The following is an 18692-nucleotide window of genomic DNA, read 5'->3' as shown; positions in this document are numbered from 1 at the left end:
TCTCTGATTCTACTGTGTCGATTCTGATCATTTGTTTTAATTAGCACTACTTTTCAAAACTTGATGCCTTCATTACCCACAATGCAATTTACCCACTTAGTGACATCACTGGAGGCAAATTATCAGATTACATGCAGCTTCCTCTGGAGCCACAAAACACTCTATTTTTTTTTTTTCACAAATTCAGTTGTACTCCCCTGTGAAGACCTGTAGAAACACTTTCATGTGTGAAATTATTGGATTTACCCTTTAAATATTAGCTCAAGCGGCAGATTCCGTTGTTTTTGTAGGAATCTTGAATTGTATAACATTAGGTTTTTTTAACTGTTCCTTTTCATTTGTAAAATTAGATACATTTGCTAAAAAGTGTCCACTCACATTCAAATCAGCATAATTTCTTGTAGTTTCTGTGTCATCTCTTCATGTGTATCCTGATTTAAATTACCGCCTCTTCCTTTTCATGGTTGATGCATTTACATTTTCATATTTTTTAATCGTATCTGTGTCATTAAATAAACTGATTGTAACTGAGAACTCACAAAGTCATTGTGTGTCAGCGTACTTGGTCAACAGTTGATTCGGACTCTTTGGGCGTTCACACAACAACTGTGAAATTCTTCCAAATGACATGCTGTTCAATATACTGTGACCTGCTCACAGTGCTGTAGAATAGTGGTTGAACTGAAATGCTATGAACAACACCTCTAAAGAATTTAACTATGGGTACCACAGATGTATCATATTAATGTCACATTAAAAGAAGGTTTCACACTAAAGAAATCAGCAAAATACAGGAAATACAGCACATTAGGATTTCGTTGTAGTCCCATAAATAAAGGAACACCCTTAACATTTTACAACATGGAAGGAATTTACTGTAACAGGTTGTAAAGTTTCCCTCAGAGTGTTTGTCGTACACCACTGTCCTCTGGTGGGCTCTGTAGGAAATACAGGAATAACTCATCTAGGCTGCAAAATGTTGAATCAAAAACCAGTGAAACATCTTTTTAAACCAGTGTTTTTCAGCCAGTGTCCCAGGGACCCAGGCATGTCAGGCATGTGTTAGATGTTTCCCTGCTCCAGCACACCTGATTCAAATGTATGGGTTGTTGTCAGGCTTCAACAGCGCTAGATGAAGAAGTGAAGACGAGTGGGGCTCAGTGGTTTGTAATCTGCACCCTCACGACTAGATGCCACTAAATCTCACACACTGAGGAAAGAGGACTTGAATTGGTTGTGATTCTTTCATCCAGTCTACGGTGATAGTTTTATGAGTCCCTACATGGTTGCCAGCAGGGCTCAACGACACATAGATTACTTAGTCGAGCTTTAACAGACAAGGAAAGCAACATATTTAAGATGTGATCAAGCTGTCAGGCTTCCTCAGGCTTCACTGATCACAGGGTTTAATTTTACTCTTGAGTTTTCAAGCTGTTGTACAGAGAGCAGGTGGCTTTATGAAACAATGCCACTGTCACTGTGATGCTATTAATCTTTAACATCATTAGAGGAGAAGACATCCACAGTGTCATGTGAGAAACTGCACTTTACACTTTACCAGAGGAGACTGTCACACAACATCAGACGATGTGTTCACACACTCAAAGGAAATCACGACTGCATTCAGAAGGATTTCTACAAGCTGTCACAGGTAGATATCATCGAGTCAGACATACAAGGATCGTTATCATGACTGCTGGTTCACATGTAAAAGATGCAGCTGAGGATCGTTCACATTTTCTCTTACTTTACCACAGATTATGCATTAAACAGTAAAGCTTTACTGTTTGACTGTGAACTGATTCACAAACTAACTTCAAAAATGTTTTATGAAAGGTCGACAATAATACTGAGACTTTTACTGAAAGACAAACATTGCTCAATATTTTTTCAAACAACAGACATTTAAGTTAATTTGACATTTCTAACATACATTTTATATAAACTAACAGAGTCCTAACCATCTAACAGTGGACAGAATATTTTGGTTACTTGAGGGCGGCTGAACGAGCAGATATTGGAGCATATCAAGGATAAGTTCACCCGTAAATGAAAATTCAGTGGCAGGTCAGGTGAAGTTTAGCAGTTCACGAAACTTTTCTAGAGCTTCACAGGAAAACAGCGTTGCAGCATTCAAGTCAGTTTGGGATCTCTGGGCTTCTGGAGACTTGGATTATGCTGTACGGAGCCATTTCTATGGGTTTGCTTTTTATGTTTTAAAACAGGTCTCCTGCTACTTCAGTTGTTTGGGAGAAAAATGTTGAAATCCATAAAAGTTTGATTGACCACAAAACTTCACCTGGCTTTGATAAATCCATCAACATGGGGGTGAGGAGAGAATGACTGGATGTTCTATTTACATAGCCCAAAAACAAAACAAAGATGGAATTTGTTTATTCTGATGTGTTAACTGTCTATGTTAGATTAAAGATCACAGCAGGTTTGAGCACGAGTTTATGTTTTCCTGATGTCACCTGCAACCCTGCTGAGTGACACTGACTATTGTCATTTACTGCTCTTGAACCATAAAAACACATCTGACTCTTATTTCCTGTGCAGGTTTAAAATGTTAAACAGGTGGTTAACGCTCACAGCTCTTCTGGCCGCCTCAGCCAATCCAGGAAGAGCAGCTTTTACCGTCGCACCAACCTGCAGGGTCAAAGGTCATCCAGAGTTAGAGCTGACTTTAGACTGTGGAGACGGAGAGAACGCAGGTCAGTAAAGGAGAGCAACACATCTCCCCACCTGAGCTATTCAGTTAACTTTATTTCACCTGATTACTGCTTCACGAGGAGTCCTGAGAAAGCTCTCGTCAGTCAGCTTTATTTGTATTTCTATGAGATTTATTACAGCAAGAAAAACATCATCACCAGACTTATCCTTTATTTCGGTTTCTGTGTGGCTGTCACACATCAGACTCTGACTCCTCACCTGTAGCTGCTCCTCCTTTCATGTGCAGGTGTGGTCCAGTACTGGCACACCCCCTTTGGAGACCTCCAGAGTCCTGGTTCCCACAGCAAACTGGACCCTGTCTTTATGCACCATGATGGCAGCCTGGTTCTCCACAACACCAGCACCCTCCACAGCGGCCTGTACTACTGCCTCCTGCAGCACACAGAGGGAACAACGCTGTGGCCCTACCAGCTCCACGTCAGTCATGACAATAAGGAATACAGCAAATATGAGCAGCACAGCAGCTGTGGTGCGTTCAGGTTCCGGAGGGATGTCGGGTCTGATGCAGAGAGGCAGGACGTCGTCTCAAACGGGCAGTTTGCAGGAGCTGTGGCAGCTTCAGTGCTGCTGACATTTGTGTTTGGCTTCAGCGCTGGAGCTCTGAGCAGGACGCATGTTCTCAGGTGCATTCAGGGACCTCACATCCAAATACTGATTCACACTGGGATCAGATTCCCCCCCAAACATTCTGCTAAATCATACTGCAAAAATTGCCAGTAAATGCTCAAAACAAGATGTTAATAGTTTAATTCAGTTGTCGTCTGCTGCTGGAGCCTTTCTGTGTGTTTTGGAGGTAATTGACTAAAGAAAAATAAATTGAAGGATAATTTGAAGAGAATGTAGATGGAGGTTAAATAATCCTGTTAGCCTATCGCTTAAAATATGTAAGATCGTTTCAAATTTGAACGTTCTGGTCAAGTAAGTGAAACGATAACTTTGTACAATATTAACTGAAATAATTGCCAGTGAATGGAAAAAATCGAGGCCATTTTCAACTTGCATTTAAACAATGTCATACAAATCAAACTATGATACATTGATTTGGAGATTCTTGGTGTTATCTGGATGTTGCTCCCATTGAAAAAAAGACTTAACCTCAGCCTAAACAAGACAACTTTTCAGACTCGCTGCTTTGAATTCTAATAATTGCTTAAGTGTCCAGATGCTCTGCCAGTTTGTAGAGCTACACACTCAAACTCAAACAGAAACTCAAACAGAGGGGAGAATAACAAAATCAACAGAGCTCATCAGAGCAGACAGAGAAGTCATAAATTTGATATATATGTATAGTATCTCAGTAAGAAACATGCTCTCTCTTAACGTACTCTTGGTTTTTCCTCTCAGGTGTTTGGGGGCAGTCGCCACAAAGGTGCCTTCACCATGGAAACGATCCCAAGCTGACACACCAGACCATGCTTCCACGGTCACCATGACAACCCCGCCGGCCATGTACGACAACCAGACTTTTCAGATGGAACAGGTGGAGATTTCACCGACAAACTCACCTCCACCTCCAAAACCTCAGAGAAGCTTCAGGGACAAACGACGGGAGGAGCAGGAAACCACCACCTATCTGGAGGGATGTGACTACAAACAGGAGGAGGAGAGGGGAAAGGAGGAGGTGGCAGGAGGAAGTCTGGAGGAGAGGAATAAAGGAAGTGTTGTAGAGAAGGAGGAGGAAAGAGGACAAAATGGAGGGAGTCAAACCGAAACAGATGAGGAGAGCAGTGAGGAAGTGGAGAAGGAAAATGGAGAGAGCAGGGAGGAAATAACAGAAGAGAAAGAGGTGGAGGAGGCAGGAGAACAGGAGAATAAAAACAAGGAGGGAGAGTGGAGCAGAGGTCAGGAGGTGGAGGAGAAAGGGAGCGATGAGGACAGGGAAGAAGAAGAGGAGGGACAGAGAAGTGAGAAAGAGGAAGATGGAGAGACAGGAAGTAACAAACAGGAAGACCCAGAACCAGCGACCTCCCCTCCCCGCCCGAGTCGTCGCAGCCGCGTCATCCGCCTGTACCAGTATGACGACGATGGGCAACGATATGGCCACCTTCCAGACCCCGCCCCTGAAGAGCCAGGCCCCGCCCCCCGGCTCAAACAGCGCTCCCTCTCACTGACACGCCTCAGCGCCATCATGACTGCCGCATCAGCGGGGCCGCTGGAAACAGAAGAGACAGGAGGGGAGGAGAGGACACACTTCCACATGGAGATATGACACACTGTAGACGGGGGACAAAATAATAAAGTCAGGAGTTTAAAGGGAAGTTCCACCTGACAAAACCTTTGGAACAAGTTCCTGTGGTATAATATGTACTCAAAAGTGTTTGTTCAAAGAAACAGAAGCAGCCTGTCATACTTTTATTTCCTTTTTATTACTGTGAAAACATCTACAAACAAGACACAAAATGGGAAAAAATTATTATCAAGAAAACATAAATTCCACAGCTCTTCTCTCAGTTCATTTTTTTTTGTTTTGTTTTCTTATTTTAAGAACTCTTCCTCCAAATCATTCTTTTCTCCAAATTAACACTATAAAAACTCGACTCGGTGAGAGAAAGGCCTCCTGACCACAGTTGGCTGACGATGCACAGAGACAATCTCTGAAGGGATGTGGGTGTACAAAGAGTCCGCAGGGATGATTCTGTAGTTTATTGAGTCGGCTGGATGTGAAACTGCAGTTTTTTCCTTTTTATGAAACGATAAAGAGATTCCTCCTGTGTTTGTGGCTTCAGTTTTCTCTCCCTCCTTCTCCTTTTTGGTGTTGTGATGTCGTCTGCTACGATGCTGACCAAGTTTTCTGCCATTCCACAAACTCGTCTAGCAGCACTGGCCCTGCAAACAAAACCACAGGGACAGAAATAATATTAATACACTTAACTACAGTAATTCAATCACTCCTGTGTTAGAAAACTGGATCCTAATTAGGGATGCTAGACACTGGATTTGGCCAATATTTTCCACCTAATTGCAAAAGATCATCAAGTCTCTCCTGAGGTGGAATTAACACAGTGTGCTTACCGGCAGTTTGTGCTCATAAAGAGCCAGTGCTGATATTTCATTTTAAAGTCTTAACCAGCTGATACAGGTGACTGTCAATATCCTGCGTCCCTAATCCTGATAACAAAAATAACAGCTACTCTAAAAGTGAAACATCAAAATGAATAATTTGCACATAAATATTCACAGTAAAAAGGCTTCCCCCCCCCCCCAATTTTCACATCTGTCTCTAAAATGTTTTTTCCCCATTTGTAAATAACAGTTTGTCAATTATTCACAATACATACATGTATTTATTCTCACAGCACTTGAACACAATGAACATGTCTCTAAATATGAAAGTGGATCAGCGTTTCCACATCTGCAGATTTATTTTGGAAAATTAAACCACTGACTGCTTTATAACTTATCGACTTGGACAATCAATTCTGGTAACTTATTCGTATTTCAACACTTGTGTCTTCTAAAATAATTCTTACAAAAGGTAAGTGGCAGTGATGACCCTCAGAGGGAACATACAGACCAGACTCTAAATAGAGGAAGCTATCATATTAGCTGTGTTGCGTCATCCAGTGTCATATAACCCTTTACTCTGCTCGATGAGAAGCAACATCTTGACATTTTCTCTCTGTATCCAAGAGTGGAAGAAGCCACAACGAACTATGAAAAATTCTGATTCCAGCTTCTTTAAAGTGAATATTTTCTAGTTTCCTTCCTCCTCTATGACACTAAACTGCAAGAAACATCGAGCTGAAGTCACCAGGTCACACACTTAGTTTCTATTTAAGCATCAGGGTGTGAATGTAGGTGATAAAGAGCTACTTGTTTACTCACAAGCTCCGTCTTCATCGTAGTTACTGAGGTCTGTGTTGATGGTCCTGCTGAACTCCAGGACGTTATACCACTGGTCCTTGTTCATCCCCTTGTACTTTGACTGCTGTGATAGAGACAAGAGGAGAGGAGTGAGGGGGTGAGGAGAATAAGATGGACAGGCATTTGTACACTTGTTTTGCCTTTAGATAAAAATGTGTTAGTGATCTATAAGACCAACTTAAGTGCTTGTACATCATTAATAATTGCAAAGCACTTTTCACTGGCCTGTCCATAAAACCACATGAGACCAAAGGATTTACCTCCAGAAACTGTTGGAAGACGGGGAAAAGAGGCCAAGTTCTCCCCAGCAGCAGGGCCAGCATGGATTTAGCCGTGTCCATGTCCAAACTCCTCTGGTCCTTATCCTGATAAAACAAAGACAACAAAAGACACAAAGACAACAGTGAGCGGGAGGTGACATAATTGTTGTGACCATTCAGTCTGTTACTCCCGCTGATGGTCACTTTTCCACAGAGCTCTAAGGTAATATTTCATCAGACTGTTGGAAAACAAGGCTGCACATTCCTTCTATTAAAATTTCAACTCACCACTGCTGCAAAGTTAGAAGTTAAACCACAGTGGGTGTTTAGTTACTCAACACAAAATAAATATCCAAACAAAACACACTCACTCTGGAGAAGTCGAAGGCATATCTGTAGATGTTTTTGAAGACTACAGAGTCATTGAGCTGATTGCGCAGGTAATCCAGTTTGCTCTGTAACCTCTCTGTGCAGTCACACCTGCAAGTAGTTGAAAGACAACATGCCAAACAGTTTTTCTTACAGGTCTGTTGAGAACAAAAGACGCTCGAGTGTTGAAGTACAAGAGGTAAATAAAGCTTATATCTGTATACAAAATCTGTGGTACATTCACATGCTCATAAACTAATCACGATGATGAGAACAAGATGAAGTCTGATTTGTAAATTCTATTTTAAGCAACAACAAACTGAAAAATTAAAGTTTTCTTACTGTAATAACGTCATTCCCCTGAGCCACTCGTCTTTTGTGAAGAATCCCATATTTGCTGCTTCTAGATGCCAGGCTATAACTAACATGATAATCTGCAAGAAAGAGAGGAAAAGCACAAGTAAAAAAAAAAATTCAGTGGATGTGAACAGAAAACTGTGTACTCTCTCCAGAAGTAGAGAAGAAAAACTAGTTGTTTGATAAATCCAGGCCCAGGTCATGAATAGGCTGAGTGAAAGTGAGTGACTCACATTCTCTGGTTCCACACCGATGTCTTCACAGAACTTCTCCATGGCCTCCGGACCAACCACTTTGTCAGGGCCCGCATACTCGTGGAACCAGGCCAGGCACTTCTTATTGGAGAACAGCTTCTCAGAGATCGGCCTGGCCCCACGTATCTGAGGTCGGGTGAAACTAGAATGCAGATCACAAGATTAAGGATTACATAACAGTGAATACACTCACAATATAATGATTAGAAATATTCATTCATTAATTTAAGTGACACAGGTTTAATCTAAATATATCCAGAAAAACTGAAGTAGCTGGGGACTTCTGCATATGTGAACTAAGAAAATCAGTAAAACGTCTGTAAAACGGTAATAAAAGCCTCACAACCCCGCAAAATGACTCGTTTCACTGTCAGAAATTGGCAAAGTCGGTCCGATAAAATTTGGAGAGTCGAGAAGAGCTGACTCAACTTTATCGCCATCCAACTGAGCTCGGCGCTAAACTGGAAGTGACCAACTCGGTCTGCAGATGTCTCGAGTGCTCAATGGCACCCCAGCTGGACAGCCACTGCTACAATTAGAATTTGACAAGTTTGATTCTGTGACAAACACTGAACATTAACTTGACTTAAGTGAGGAGATGATGACTGAATTTTCATTTTAATTGTTAACTTATCCTTTAACCTTTTAATATCTTTCACATGGTCATGACACACTTCTGAACATGAAACACACACTTAATCACATAAAACCCAAACAGCATTTAAGCCCTGCTCCTCCTCCTGAAGCAGCACTGATTAAGAGGACAAGTATGTGCTGAGTTCCCAAATGAGTAGAACACACACACACACACGCACGCACACACACGCACAAAACACACACACAGACGCACACACACACACCTCCTGCCAGGTGAAAGACAACCCTGCCAGTCCTTTTTCTGGCTACTGCAGGGTTCAGCCAGTGGTAACCTTTAGCCTCTAACTCATCAGCTACCCATCAGAGGTTTGACTAACATGCTACAAAACACCCCCACAACCAAACTCGGTAATACTGACTTTCAGACGTACTGAAAAAATGTCTGATGGAGACTCAAGGTTCACAAGCAATAAAGACTGCAGACATTTCATGCAGATTACTTTGTATGCGTGTCCTCTCTGGTTATAGTGTGAGTGCATGTGTGTGTTTACCTTGTGATTTTACGCTTGTGCTCATTATCATCTGCATTAGGGAGCTTCCTCTTCTTCTTCACCACAGGCATCACTGAACCTTTAGTGGGCTTCACTAGCTGGGCTACAGAAGGAGAACTTCTTTTAAAATCACATGTTGGCAGTGTGTAGTCCGATAACACCTCCAGATGACAATACTAATCTATTACAGGATGAAGTGTGCAGGAAGCAGGTCATACCTGTGTACTTCTGGCTGCCCTGTCCATTCAAATCTAAGAGATTCTGGAATAAAAGAAAATCACAAGTTCATGAAAACATCCAGACACAAACTTTTATAAACTTTAATCCACTCAATGGAGAGATATTAAGACTGAGATAACATTGTGCTGTTAAGTGTAGAAGTATTATTGCTGTGTGAATGTTACATTTAAAATCAACATGACTACTCACAAGCTTGTCCAGTGTTTCTGATACTGTGCAGATGTCTGCCAAAACGACCTGAACTGTTTTTACAAGTAAACACGTCATAATTAACACAGGAAAGATATCATTAGTACTCAGAGAATGTCAAACACACACAAGAGACATTAATTACTTTTCATTATTTTTTATTCAAACCTTTAGGAAAATTGGGTCACGACTGATTGCCCTAACAGCATCCAGTTGAAAGTCAAATTGTTATTAACGATTGTGATGTGATGAACAGTAAATACACACATTTCACTTCACAAAGTAATTTGCCAGGAATAATTGTTTTCATTGATGTGGTAAACAGATGCAGTTCATTACTGGATGACGCCGCACTGCGTTTTGTTATGAACGCGCCCTTATTTTGCCCTCATGGAGTCTTGTATTTTGAAAAGCCCACTGTGCCAAAACAGTGGCCTCCTGAAGAAGAAGGGGGGCTGAGTTTGTCCGTGGAGCACTGGTGTGTCACTGAACACCACATTTGTGAGGTCGGCTGCTAATGTTGGCCGATAATGTCTTAGTCAGCTTTCCAGATCATCACAAAAGGTGCTGGATGGTTGTTGAGGTCGGGCTCAAAACTGGGGGAACCATTTCTTTGTGGACCTGGTTATAAACAGGAAATAGTCTTCCCCAAAGCTTATTAAAATTTCCCCTCAGTGGAACTATGGTGCATGACCCAAAGCATGAAAGAGAGACTCAATATATGTGGACAGGTGTCCTAAAAAACATGTGTAACACATTTTTAGTAGTAGTTTATTAGTAGAGTTAAAATTCAACTAGAATATCACATGTAGAGATTAAAAATGAATAATGAACATTGGTGTTTAGAGTTTCACTGTATGAAAGAGGTTTGACAGACTTAAGTGACACTTTCAATCAGATATTTGCTGAGTGTGGTGAGCCAACAGCTGTCGTGAGCATGACTCATAAGTCACCAAATGTCAGCGTCTTTTTCATCATCTGAATTAAGTGACAATACTACGTTAAAAAGGTATGGTTTAAAACTAACCAATACTGTATCAATAATATCGCATTACTGCAATTAATTTGTATGCAATTATATAATAATACTGCGTCATCAGTGTTTTTTTCTCCTGTGCTCACACTTCGTATCACTGGTTCATATAGACGCTAACATCTCCTGAGTAACTCATCATTATTCAGAGAAAACATGGTTTAAAACACTAATACGATTAGTGAATGTTTATTTCTAATATTTTTTATAAAATCAAATAACGTCATGGAAATAAGTCCACTGTATGAAGACGTATTTTCTACGAAAATCAGTAGAAATTGACAGGTTGGGCAAAGAAATCATCACATTTGAGGAATGAATATAAAACTGTGTTCCAGCTCCGGTTGTAAGTTAAGCTGTTGTCTTTAAATAAAAACAGCTTTGGGACTCGTCCGTTGAAGCTAGCTGAAGGCTAACGAGGTTAGGATGACCAATATCTAAAATCGTGACCAGAACTCGCACCTCGTGTCGATTAAAAGCGACGGACACTTTAATTACAACATAAAACAGACATTATTTGTTTAAAATTATTCTGGTTTTCAGTCTTTGCTGCTGGGAGACTTCTTTTGTTTGCTAGCTAACATTAGCGGAGCACCGCGGGTGTCAGAGCTACACTGCTAACGTTAGCTATTTTGTCAACACACATGTCAAAGACCTGTCAAATCCACCTGAACCCCATTCAAACAGAGTATAAACGAGTTGCTTGTTTACATAATCAACACAAAGTAGAGACCTTCAAATACTACAATCACTTACTTTTTACAGTTAGCGGCTGGCTGACAAATCAGTTCGACTTCTGCTTCACCGGGGTTTAGACTGTCGCCGGTGTTTCCGGGGAATGGACGATACCACCGCTTTATGGGGGTGTATGCGAAATAAACGTTCCCGCGTCAAGGTAAATATTTTAATAAAAGCGTTTTTACGAGGACATATTTGAAGACAGTGTATATGATCGTATTCAAATAATGCACACATTATTTTAGTCAACAATGAAAAACGCAAGGAAAACGTCTCATTATAAGTGTACCCTACTGGACCACAAAGGAAGAAACGTCCGTATTTTTAAAGGAACAATCCTTTATTTTTGGCACTCACATGTAGATAATCTAGAGGTAATTACACTCACTAACCCAAGACACCCATTGTGACTTGATTTTTTCATTAAATATCCTTTTCTTTTCAGATTACATGATTGTTTATTGCAGTTGCAATATTTGCACAGGAAACATCAGTAATTGCAAACGCTGAAACAACCTCAGAAGCACAGCTGTGTGTCTTTACTATGTTCAAGTGAGCCCTATAACAAGTCATCCTTTCCTAAGAAGGTGTCTGAACGTGCAGTTTCAGAAAATGTGTCCAGATTTCCTTCTCAATCAGTTGATGTGAGCTTTAGGACACTACAAGTGAGGGACAGGAAACACCTTGAGAGCAGCAGGTGATCTACTCTGCTATGGCTCTATCCCAGTTACATTCCACCTGTATCTACCCCTCCTGTTCACCTCCATCTGGGGACTGGTGTGTGTCAACTTGAACTAAAAGCTGCCAGTGCATGTAGCATTCACATGTGATACCTTCTTGTCTTTCCCTTTTTTACTTTTTCATTTCTACACTTGATTGTGATCATTAATTTGACATCAAACCTGCAGTGTACATGGGAGTGTGCGGAAGAAATTAATTCAAACTATAGTTAGTTAGGTTTCATACATGAATTATATCCATTTTGATCTTGTTAAGTATCTGGTATCAATTAACATCAGCATAAGAATTTTTCCCAGACAAAACAAATCATTTATAGATAACTGACTTTTTTGCTTAATCTAGCAATGGCAATAAAATCCCCTTAATGTATGTATTTATTGCAGTTTATGTTCATTCAATGTACACGTCAAGAACTGTAAAGCAAATCTGAGATTATCATATTTTGTAACCTTGAACCCCAATTTTGATTTATTTTGTTTATTCTATTTATTTATTTTTGGTATTATTAAAAAAATGTGTCACTTTTAAAACAGTGCAAAAATGGACTTGCTGTCTGCTTACACAGCTGTATTGCAGTGTCGATTCTTCGCCAGTAGATGGTAGTAGCAGTTTTGTAGTGGCGCGGCAGCACGATACCCTGGTCGATCAGGTAAATTAATTTCACCAAATTTCCTACTAAGATACGTTCAAATATAAACAGTAAAACACATCATAAATGTTTGCTCTGATTAATCTTTAGTTAACCTACTGTAGAAATCTAAAAAAAACGGTTTTTCAGGCTCTAAATCTTAAAAAACTACAAATCCCAACGATAGCCTGGACTTGGCGTCACCGGAAGTTATACTTTTTGGTATAAATGCATTTCCGCCTCCGTTGCGGGTCCTTTCCTGTCTACGGCCTGTCTGAAGATGGCGGTGCAAATCTCCAAGAAGAGGAAGGTTAGCGCTGTTTTATCACCGTTTTACTCACAAAGACAGCAGGATTATGTACAAATGGGGTCACGTCGGTTGGGATACAACTGTTTCGAGTTCCCTCCGGTGTTAATCGAGCTTATCCATCTCTGATTGAGAGAGGATTGATCCAGATGCTGCCGGTGCTGCGACCTCCTCATTTGGCTAGCTAACATGGCTCTTCTCGCAGCAGCCGGGCGTGAGTTATAAACCGGGACCCACAGACATGAGCCCCGTGCTCATATTAAACCCAGTCCGGTTGAGAGCGCGGCTCTAGTAGACCTCAGATCTCGTTAAAAATATCTTCTACTGAACTTAATTGTAGGTAGGTGTCCTTTCTGGTTTAGCTGGTGCGTTAGCTTCATAGTCAAATGAGAGTGGACAGCTAGCTAGCACAGGAGTCTAATTGGCGATGTAGATTAATATAAAGTGATATTAGTAACGTTGGAATCAAACATTACGGCTGAAGAGTGCGGTTATTTTAAATTGCTTTTAACCACTGACAGAAGCATCTTATTTAGATTCCAGGTTCAGGAGATGAACTCAGTTTTAAACGAAAATGACAGGAACTTAAATATTTTTGGTAACGTAACTAGTGGCTCTCAAATAGTTACCCCTAAACTGGCACAAATAAGACCATGGACCACCGTTTAATACGATCTTTGGCTCCAAGTCCTGCAGTGTAAAAGCTTTGCTGTAATTTGTTTTATTGCAGAAAGTTTCACATTAAAAAATAATTCTGTCAGTGTTTCGTATGGATGTAACCAGTGAATTTTAACTTTCTATATCTGGACCCTGACGGATATTGCAGATATTTTGGGTATAGGGATTGTTATTCAGTATGAGTCTATGTAAACTGTAGAAAAGCTGTTGGGCTAAATCAAGATGACTAAATTGGCATTAAAGTTGTCCATGATTCATTTTCTCTTTCCATACACCGCTGATTGAAAGATTTAGATGTAGTTAGAAAAAATCCTACTACTGGAATACATTTTAGCAATTGAGTTATGCACTTTTTTAAGTTGTAATGATTTTTGTGTTCGTTTAGTTTTTGTCCCTTCAGTGATGATACGATGACGAGTCGGAACGGGTCTCAGTCTGGTTCTGGTGGTTTCTGGTTCAGATTCACGTTCTGTGGTTCTGCTCCAGTTCCTTAGAGCAGCGAGTCTTTCAGTTGAAGACATCGAGGCATTTGTCTGAGAAGGGTTGAATTATCTGCTGAATGTAGAGAGTATATAAGAGTTTATGGTCTCTGCTTTCATGGGATTTTTAAAATCACAGAAACAGGCAATTTGGATAGAATTGTTTCCCACAAAGTCTGATGAATAATGACTCTGTTCTTCTTCCTGGTGATGGTTTGATGAAGGAAAGCTGACCCTGTTCTCTCTCCTTTTTAGTTCGTCTCAGACGGTATCTTCAAGGCCGAGCTGAACGAGTTCCTGACTCGCGAGCTTGCTGAGGATGGCTACTCCGGTGTGGAGGTGCGTGTGACTCCAACCAGGACAGAGATCATCATCCTGGCCACAAGGTGAGTTTAACTTTTAGCGCTACTACAGCGGCTGAAAGTGAGGGATATTTCAGCCTTTTTAATAGACATTTGTCTAGCAAATGCAAAATGTTAACAGTTACAGAACAACATTTGTACACAACGTTCAACACTTTCATACAACGAAACTGAACTTAAAGTAACTGTGAACCTTTCTTGTGATGCTAAACTACTTTTGTGCACGTGGTCAGTATTATCCTAACTCTTTAACTGTCTGTAGGACCCAGAATGTTCTGGGAGAGAAAGGCCGTCGCATCAGAGAGCTGACTGCTGTGGTCCAGAAGAGGTTCGGCTTCCCTGAGGGCAGCGTCGAGGTAAGAAGTGCTAAGTGTAACAAAAAACGTGGTATTGCTGTAACAGAATTTTAAACAGTTTGTTCTACTGAGATACAGGGAAACAAGTTTTTACTCAACTTTGTGCTATGAAATGATCCAAACGGTAAAGAAAACAAGCTTGTGCATAGTAGCTTCAGTATTTAACTGATGTTAAAACATCCTGTTGGTGTTTAAATAATTTAATCTAGGTGCACAGGCTTCAGTCTTTATTGTCCTCCCTTCAGTGATGATACGATGACGAGACAGAACAGGACTCAGTCTGGTTCTGTGGGTTACTGGTTCGGGTCCACGTTCTGTGGTCCTGCTCCAGTTCCCCAGATCAGGGAGTCCTTTTCACATGAAGACACAGAGGCATTTGTCTGAGAAGGGTTGAAGCATCAGGAGTGTATCGCATTTCCTAAAATGAAAATATGATGCATGTGAAGCAAATTCATTTATCTGCATGTAAAATATTAAAATGTATCAGCGATAGTTGGTACTTTCCATTGGCATCAAGCAGGTTGTTGACTGAACTGTCTTCTCTCTTTTAGCTGTATGCTGAGAAAGTTGCCACCCGTGGTCTGTGCGCCATCGCTCAGGCAGAGTCTCTGCGCTACAAGCTGCTGGGAGGTCTGGCTGTGCGTAGGTAAGCACTGCTGCTCAAGAACTGAGAGGAGTTGATGATCAACATTTGATTTTTCTTGTTTGTATAATAAATTAAGTTCAATCAGGTCAGTTTTATATTTCAAAGTTCAAAATGGAGCCCTACAATTTTCTTCTGCTTTAGCTAGTAATTTCTTTGCTTTATAATTCAGTGTGAATCTTTTGATCAAATGTGGCATTTATGTTTTAAGGCGTTATGGTGTATTTAGAGCGTGTACACGCAGTAACTTTCTGACACAAAGCAGCTTGTAGTTCTGTTTCCTGTGCTGGTAGTGAATTGAATGTTTTTAGTATATTGATGTTAACCAAGTTTCAGTTATTGGAGGATCCGATGTAAACAAAGTTGGGTTTATGTCCTGAAACTCAGCACATCATTGTTTGTACAGGTGATGGACAGGACAGTTTTATTTTCTTAGCTGTATGAAGAGGAAATACAATTGAATAATAACCTTTTTTAAGTTGCTTAATCTGTGTTTTCTGAGTGAATTGTTCATTCAGTTGTCCCTTCAGTGAAGATACGATGACGAGTCGGAACAGGACTCAGTCTGGTTCTGGTGGTTTCTGGTTCAGATTCACGTTCTGTGGTTCTGCTCCAGTTCCTCAGAGCAGCGAGTCTTTCAGTTGAAGACATCGAGGCATTTGTCTGAGAAGGGTTGAATTGGCATCTGTTGAAAGTACCGTTTATGGTCTCTGCTTTCATGGGATTTGCTTCACTTTAAGTCACAGAAATATCAGTCTGTATCAATAACATGGCTCTGAATTCTGTTTAAACCCAGTAGAAACTGCCATCTTTGCAGTAAATAAAAGAAAAAACAGACAGTTCGTTCTCAGGAAAGAACAGGAAATTGACTGTAAACTGTTGAGTTTCTGTCTTTTCACACTGTTCTTACCCTCTTCTCTTTCAGGGCCTGCTATGGTGTTCTGAGGTTCATCATGGAGAGCGGTGCCAAGGGTTGTGAGGTCGTTGTGTCCGGCAAGCTGAGGGGTCAGAGGGCCAAGTCCATGAAGTTTGTGGACGGTCTGATGATCCACAGCGGAGACCCCGTCAACTACTACGTCGACACAGCAGTGCGCCACGTCCTGCTGAGGCAGGGTGAGTACAGCTCGACCCGGGACACAGCAGCAACATTAAAGAAACAACCAGATTCCAGCTGTATTTGATTTTGCTGATACTAGTGAGACATTTTCATTGATGTCCTTGTTGGTTGTTATCAGGTGTGCTCGGCATCAAGGTGAAGATCATGCTGCCCTGGGACTCCAGCGGCAAGATTGGCCCCAAGAAGCCCCTGCCCGACCACGTCAGCATCGTGGAGCCCAAGGAGGAGACTCATCCCACCACACCCATTTCTGAGCAGAAGGGGGCCAAGCCAGAGGTGCCCGTCATGCCCCAGGGAACACCTGTGCCCACCGCATAAGAAGGTAAGAGACAGCACGGTCCCGTCAGTTGGTTTAATCTATGCTGTTTAATGTTACCTCTGAGTACTGACTGGGTTCAAGTGTTCTGTTGGGATAATGGACACCACAGAATCAGCACTCTAACATAATTATGGACCCGCCAGTATGCTTTATTTTAAAGAAACAGATTATTAGTAACTAAGGAGACCGATTTAACAATTGCAAAAATTAAAGTGTCACTGTACATTTCTGAGGAAGACCAAAATGCCTCAGGAACACACGATGCAGTGATCATGTGTACTCTTTAAATGTTAAAAGCAATTATATTTCCGGTTCTAAGTGTTCAAATTTAGAATAACCAGCAATAGAAAAGTAACAACTCTCGTACAATTTTTTGTTTTGCGAATATTGTGCTTTTTATTGCACTACTTGAATTTGATAACTTTTGAAAGGCCGTTACTTGTGATGTCGAACCACAGAGTGTTTTTGAGATCTTTAGTGAAACTGCAGCAGGATGATGACCGAGGCAAAACTAGCACATATTGACAAAATGTGCTAGTTTTGACAAAAAGACTGATTTCTATGATCAGAAAAAATACAGGACCTGATGAACATAATGGCGGAATATCATCAGAGGATGTTATAATCTTGAATTATTTTAATCTATATATATTACAAACTGAGGCATCACAGTGGCTTCAGTGCAGTTAATTAGCTTAATTTTATGTTTTTAGGTGAATGAAATCTGCTTAAAACATCACTTTAATTTGATAATATCGATGCAGTTTAGAAAATGTCTTTAGTCCCTTCGGTGATGATACGATGACGAGTCGGAACAGGTCTCAGTCTGGTTCTGGTGGTTTCTGGTTCAGATTCACGTTCTGTGGTTCTGCTCCAGTTCCTCAGAGCAGCGAGTCTTTCAGTTGAAGACATCGAGGCATTTGTCTGAGAAGGGTTGAAGCGGCACACAGACCTGTTTTTTAAGACTGAGGAGAAAAGAGTGAAGGTTAATAACTCGAACAAACTAAGCAAAGACAACCAAAACAAACCAGGAATTATTTACACTCTCAGGATTTATTTGAAAGTCTTTTTGTCAGAAAAAATACCATCGGACATGTGACTGCATTGGATCTAGAATAAATTGATTTAAAAAAAACAAAACCTCAAACGAATAAATGAAGTTATACTATAATTAAAATCACTTTAAGCCTGAAATGAACGAAAACTTGTCAAACTCATCGAACCTGTGAAGTGTCAGGATCAATTATAAACTGATGGCCCGTTAACAAAAGGCTTTGAATGTTATAAAAGTCATGAGTCTCAAGTTTTTGATGCTGGTTTTAATTGATTGTTTTGTCTTTTTTCAGGTTTTCCAGTTCGACCAGATGGAATCAAGACCTTCGGTTTTTTGTGTACAAAAACAATAAAATCTGGAAAATACAGTTGACATGTTGTGGTCACTTTGTTGCACGTTTCACTCTTTAAGTTTGGGAATTACATTTGGTTCTCTCGCCACACAAATGTTCAACTGTGAAGCTCCTCAAGTACATAAGTTCTTTAACTGGTCTGAGATATTTATCAGTAAGGTTTGGTTTACGTGTCACATCAACACAGCGTAGATGGAACACAAGATCATAATCTGACATACTCCTCACATTTCCAAGTCTTTAAACACCAGTTTGGTCAAAAAAGATTGCATAAGAGTTTTATTTCCTTGTGTTTGCTCTGAGTCAGACCTCAGAACTATCTGACAGAAGGAAACAAGATGTCTCACTCTGTTCCAATCCCTGGTACCAGAAACACACTGCTGAAGTGCATGTTTTCATGGTAAAGTCTATAAACATCCCATTTTTAATGGGTGTTGGGTAAATTGTGCTGGACCAGTGACATTTTGCTCA

General features: G+C 40.6%; 3 protein-coding genes and 4 non-coding genes across 7 annotated transcripts; 6 read left to right on the top strand and 1 right to left on the bottom strand.

Annotated features, from left to right (window-relative positions):
- The first annotated feature begins 1573 nt into the window (after nucleotides 1–1573).
- Nucleotides 1574–5420, top strand: LOC115574896 (uncharacterized). Its single transcript, XM_030406549.1, has 4 exons — nucleotides 1574–1651; nucleotides 2560–2714; nucleotides 2960–3356; nucleotides 4078–5420. Exons 2-4 carry the CDS (start codon nucleotides 2567–2569, stop codon nucleotides 4940–4942), a joined length of 1410 nt encoding a protein of 469 aa, XP_030262409.1. The 5' UTR covers nucleotides 1574–1651; nucleotides 2560–2566; the 3' UTR covers nucleotides 4943–5420.
- Nucleotides 5081–11326, bottom strand: dcun1d5 (DCN1, defective in cullin neddylation 1, domain containing 5 (S. cerevisiae)). Its single transcript, XM_030406562.1, has 10 exons — nucleotides 11204–11326; nucleotides 9415–9467; nucleotides 9204–9246; nucleotides 8986–9088; nucleotides 7817–7979; nucleotides 7569–7660; nucleotides 7229–7337; nucleotides 6858–6962; nucleotides 6559–6661; nucleotides 5081–5559 (listed from the first exon to the last, which is right to left on the bottom strand). Exons 4-10 carry the CDS (start codon nucleotides 9054–9056, stop codon nucleotides 5504–5506), a joined length of 699 nt encoding a protein of 232 aa, XP_030262422.1. The 5' UTR covers nucleotides 9057–9088; nucleotides 9204–9246; nucleotides 9415–9467; nucleotides 11204–11326; the 3' UTR covers nucleotides 5081–5503.
- A 1432-nt stretch (nucleotides 11327–12758) lies between these two features.
- Nucleotides 12759–18236, top strand: rps3 (ribosomal protein S3). Its single transcript, XM_030406747.1, has 7 exons — nucleotides 12759–12864; nucleotides 14274–14404; nucleotides 14643–14736; nucleotides 15288–15382; nucleotides 16305–16492; nucleotides 16615–16818; nucleotides 18162–18236. The coding sequence occupies exons 1-6, from the start codon at nucleotides 12835–12837 to the stop codon at nucleotides 16812–16814; spliced, it is 738 nt and encodes a 245-aa protein (XP_030262607.1). The 5' UTR covers nucleotides 12759–12834; the 3' UTR covers nucleotides 16815–16818; nucleotides 18162–18236.
- On the top strand, nucleotides 13934–14081 carry LOC115576438 (small nucleolar RNA SNORD15). The gene has a single exon (XR_003982848.1). It is a non-coding gene; the product is annotated as a small nucleolar RNA SNORD15 (small nucleolar RNA).
- LOC115576481 (small nucleolar RNA SNORD15) lies at nucleotides 14976–15125 on the top strand. The gene has a single exon (XR_003982871.1). It is a non-coding gene; the product is annotated as a small nucleolar RNA SNORD15 (small nucleolar RNA).
- Nucleotides 15904–16051, top strand: LOC115576470 (small nucleolar RNA SNORD15). The gene has a single exon (XR_003982870.1). It is a non-coding gene; the product is annotated as a small nucleolar RNA SNORD15 (small nucleolar RNA).
- LOC115576448 (small nucleolar RNA SNORD15) lies at nucleotides 17601–17748 on the top strand. Its single transcript, XR_003982859.1, has one exon. It is a non-coding gene; the product is annotated as a small nucleolar RNA SNORD15 (small nucleolar RNA).
- Nucleotides 18237–18692: the final 456 nt, after the last annotated feature.

This window comes from Sparus aurata, chromosome 2 (assembly GCF_900880675.1).
Source record: "Sparus aurata chromosome 2, fSpaAur1.1, whole genome shotgun sequence".
In the NCBI taxonomy this organism is placed as follows: Eukaryota; Metazoa; Chordata; class Actinopteri; order Spariformes; family Sparidae; genus Sparus; species Sparus aurata.
The sequence above is the reverse complement of the archived record's forward strand: the minus strand, read 5'-3'. Positions and strand labels throughout refer to the sequence as shown.

Excerpts from the sequence above, each read along its gene's own strand:
- LOC115574896 (XM_030406549.1), top strand. The coding sequence starts at position 2,567 with ATGTTAAACAGGTGGTTAACGCTCACAGCTCTTCTGGCCGCCTCAGCC. Across the intron at positions 2,715-2,959 it reads TGGAGACGGAGAGAACGCAG|GTGTGGTCCAGTACTGGCAC; the intron begins GTCAGTAAAGGA and ends TTTCATGTGCAG. Across the intron at positions 3,357-4,077 it reads AGCAGGACGCATGTTCTCAG|GTGTTTGGGGGCAGTCGCCA; the intron begins GTGCATTCAGGG and ends TTTTCCTCTCAG.
- dcun1d5 (XM_030406562.1), bottom strand. The coding sequence starts at position 9,056 with ATGCCTGTGGTGAAGAAGAAGAGGAAGCTCCCTAATGCAGATGATAAT. Across the intron at positions 7,338-7,568 it reads AGGGGAATGACGTTATTACA|GTGTGACTGCACAGAGAGGT; the intron begins GTAAGAAAACTT and ends AACTACTTGCAG. Across the intron at positions 6,662-6,857 it reads TCTTCCAACAGTTTCTGGAG|CAGTCAAAGTACAAGGGGAT; the intron begins GTAAATCCTTTG and ends TCTCTATCACAG.
- rps3 (XM_030406747.1), top strand. The coding sequence starts at position 12,835 with ATGGCGGTGCAAATCTCCAAGAAGAGGAAG. Across the intron at positions 12,865-14,273 it reads AAATCTCCAAGAAGAGGAAG|TTCGTCTCAGACGGTATCTT; the intron begins GTTAGCGCTGTT and ends TCTCCTTTTTAG. Across the intron at positions 15,383-16,304 it reads GGAGGTCTGGCTGTGCGTAG|GGCCTGCTATGGTGTTCTGA; the intron begins GTAAGCACTGCT and ends CTTCTCTTTCAG.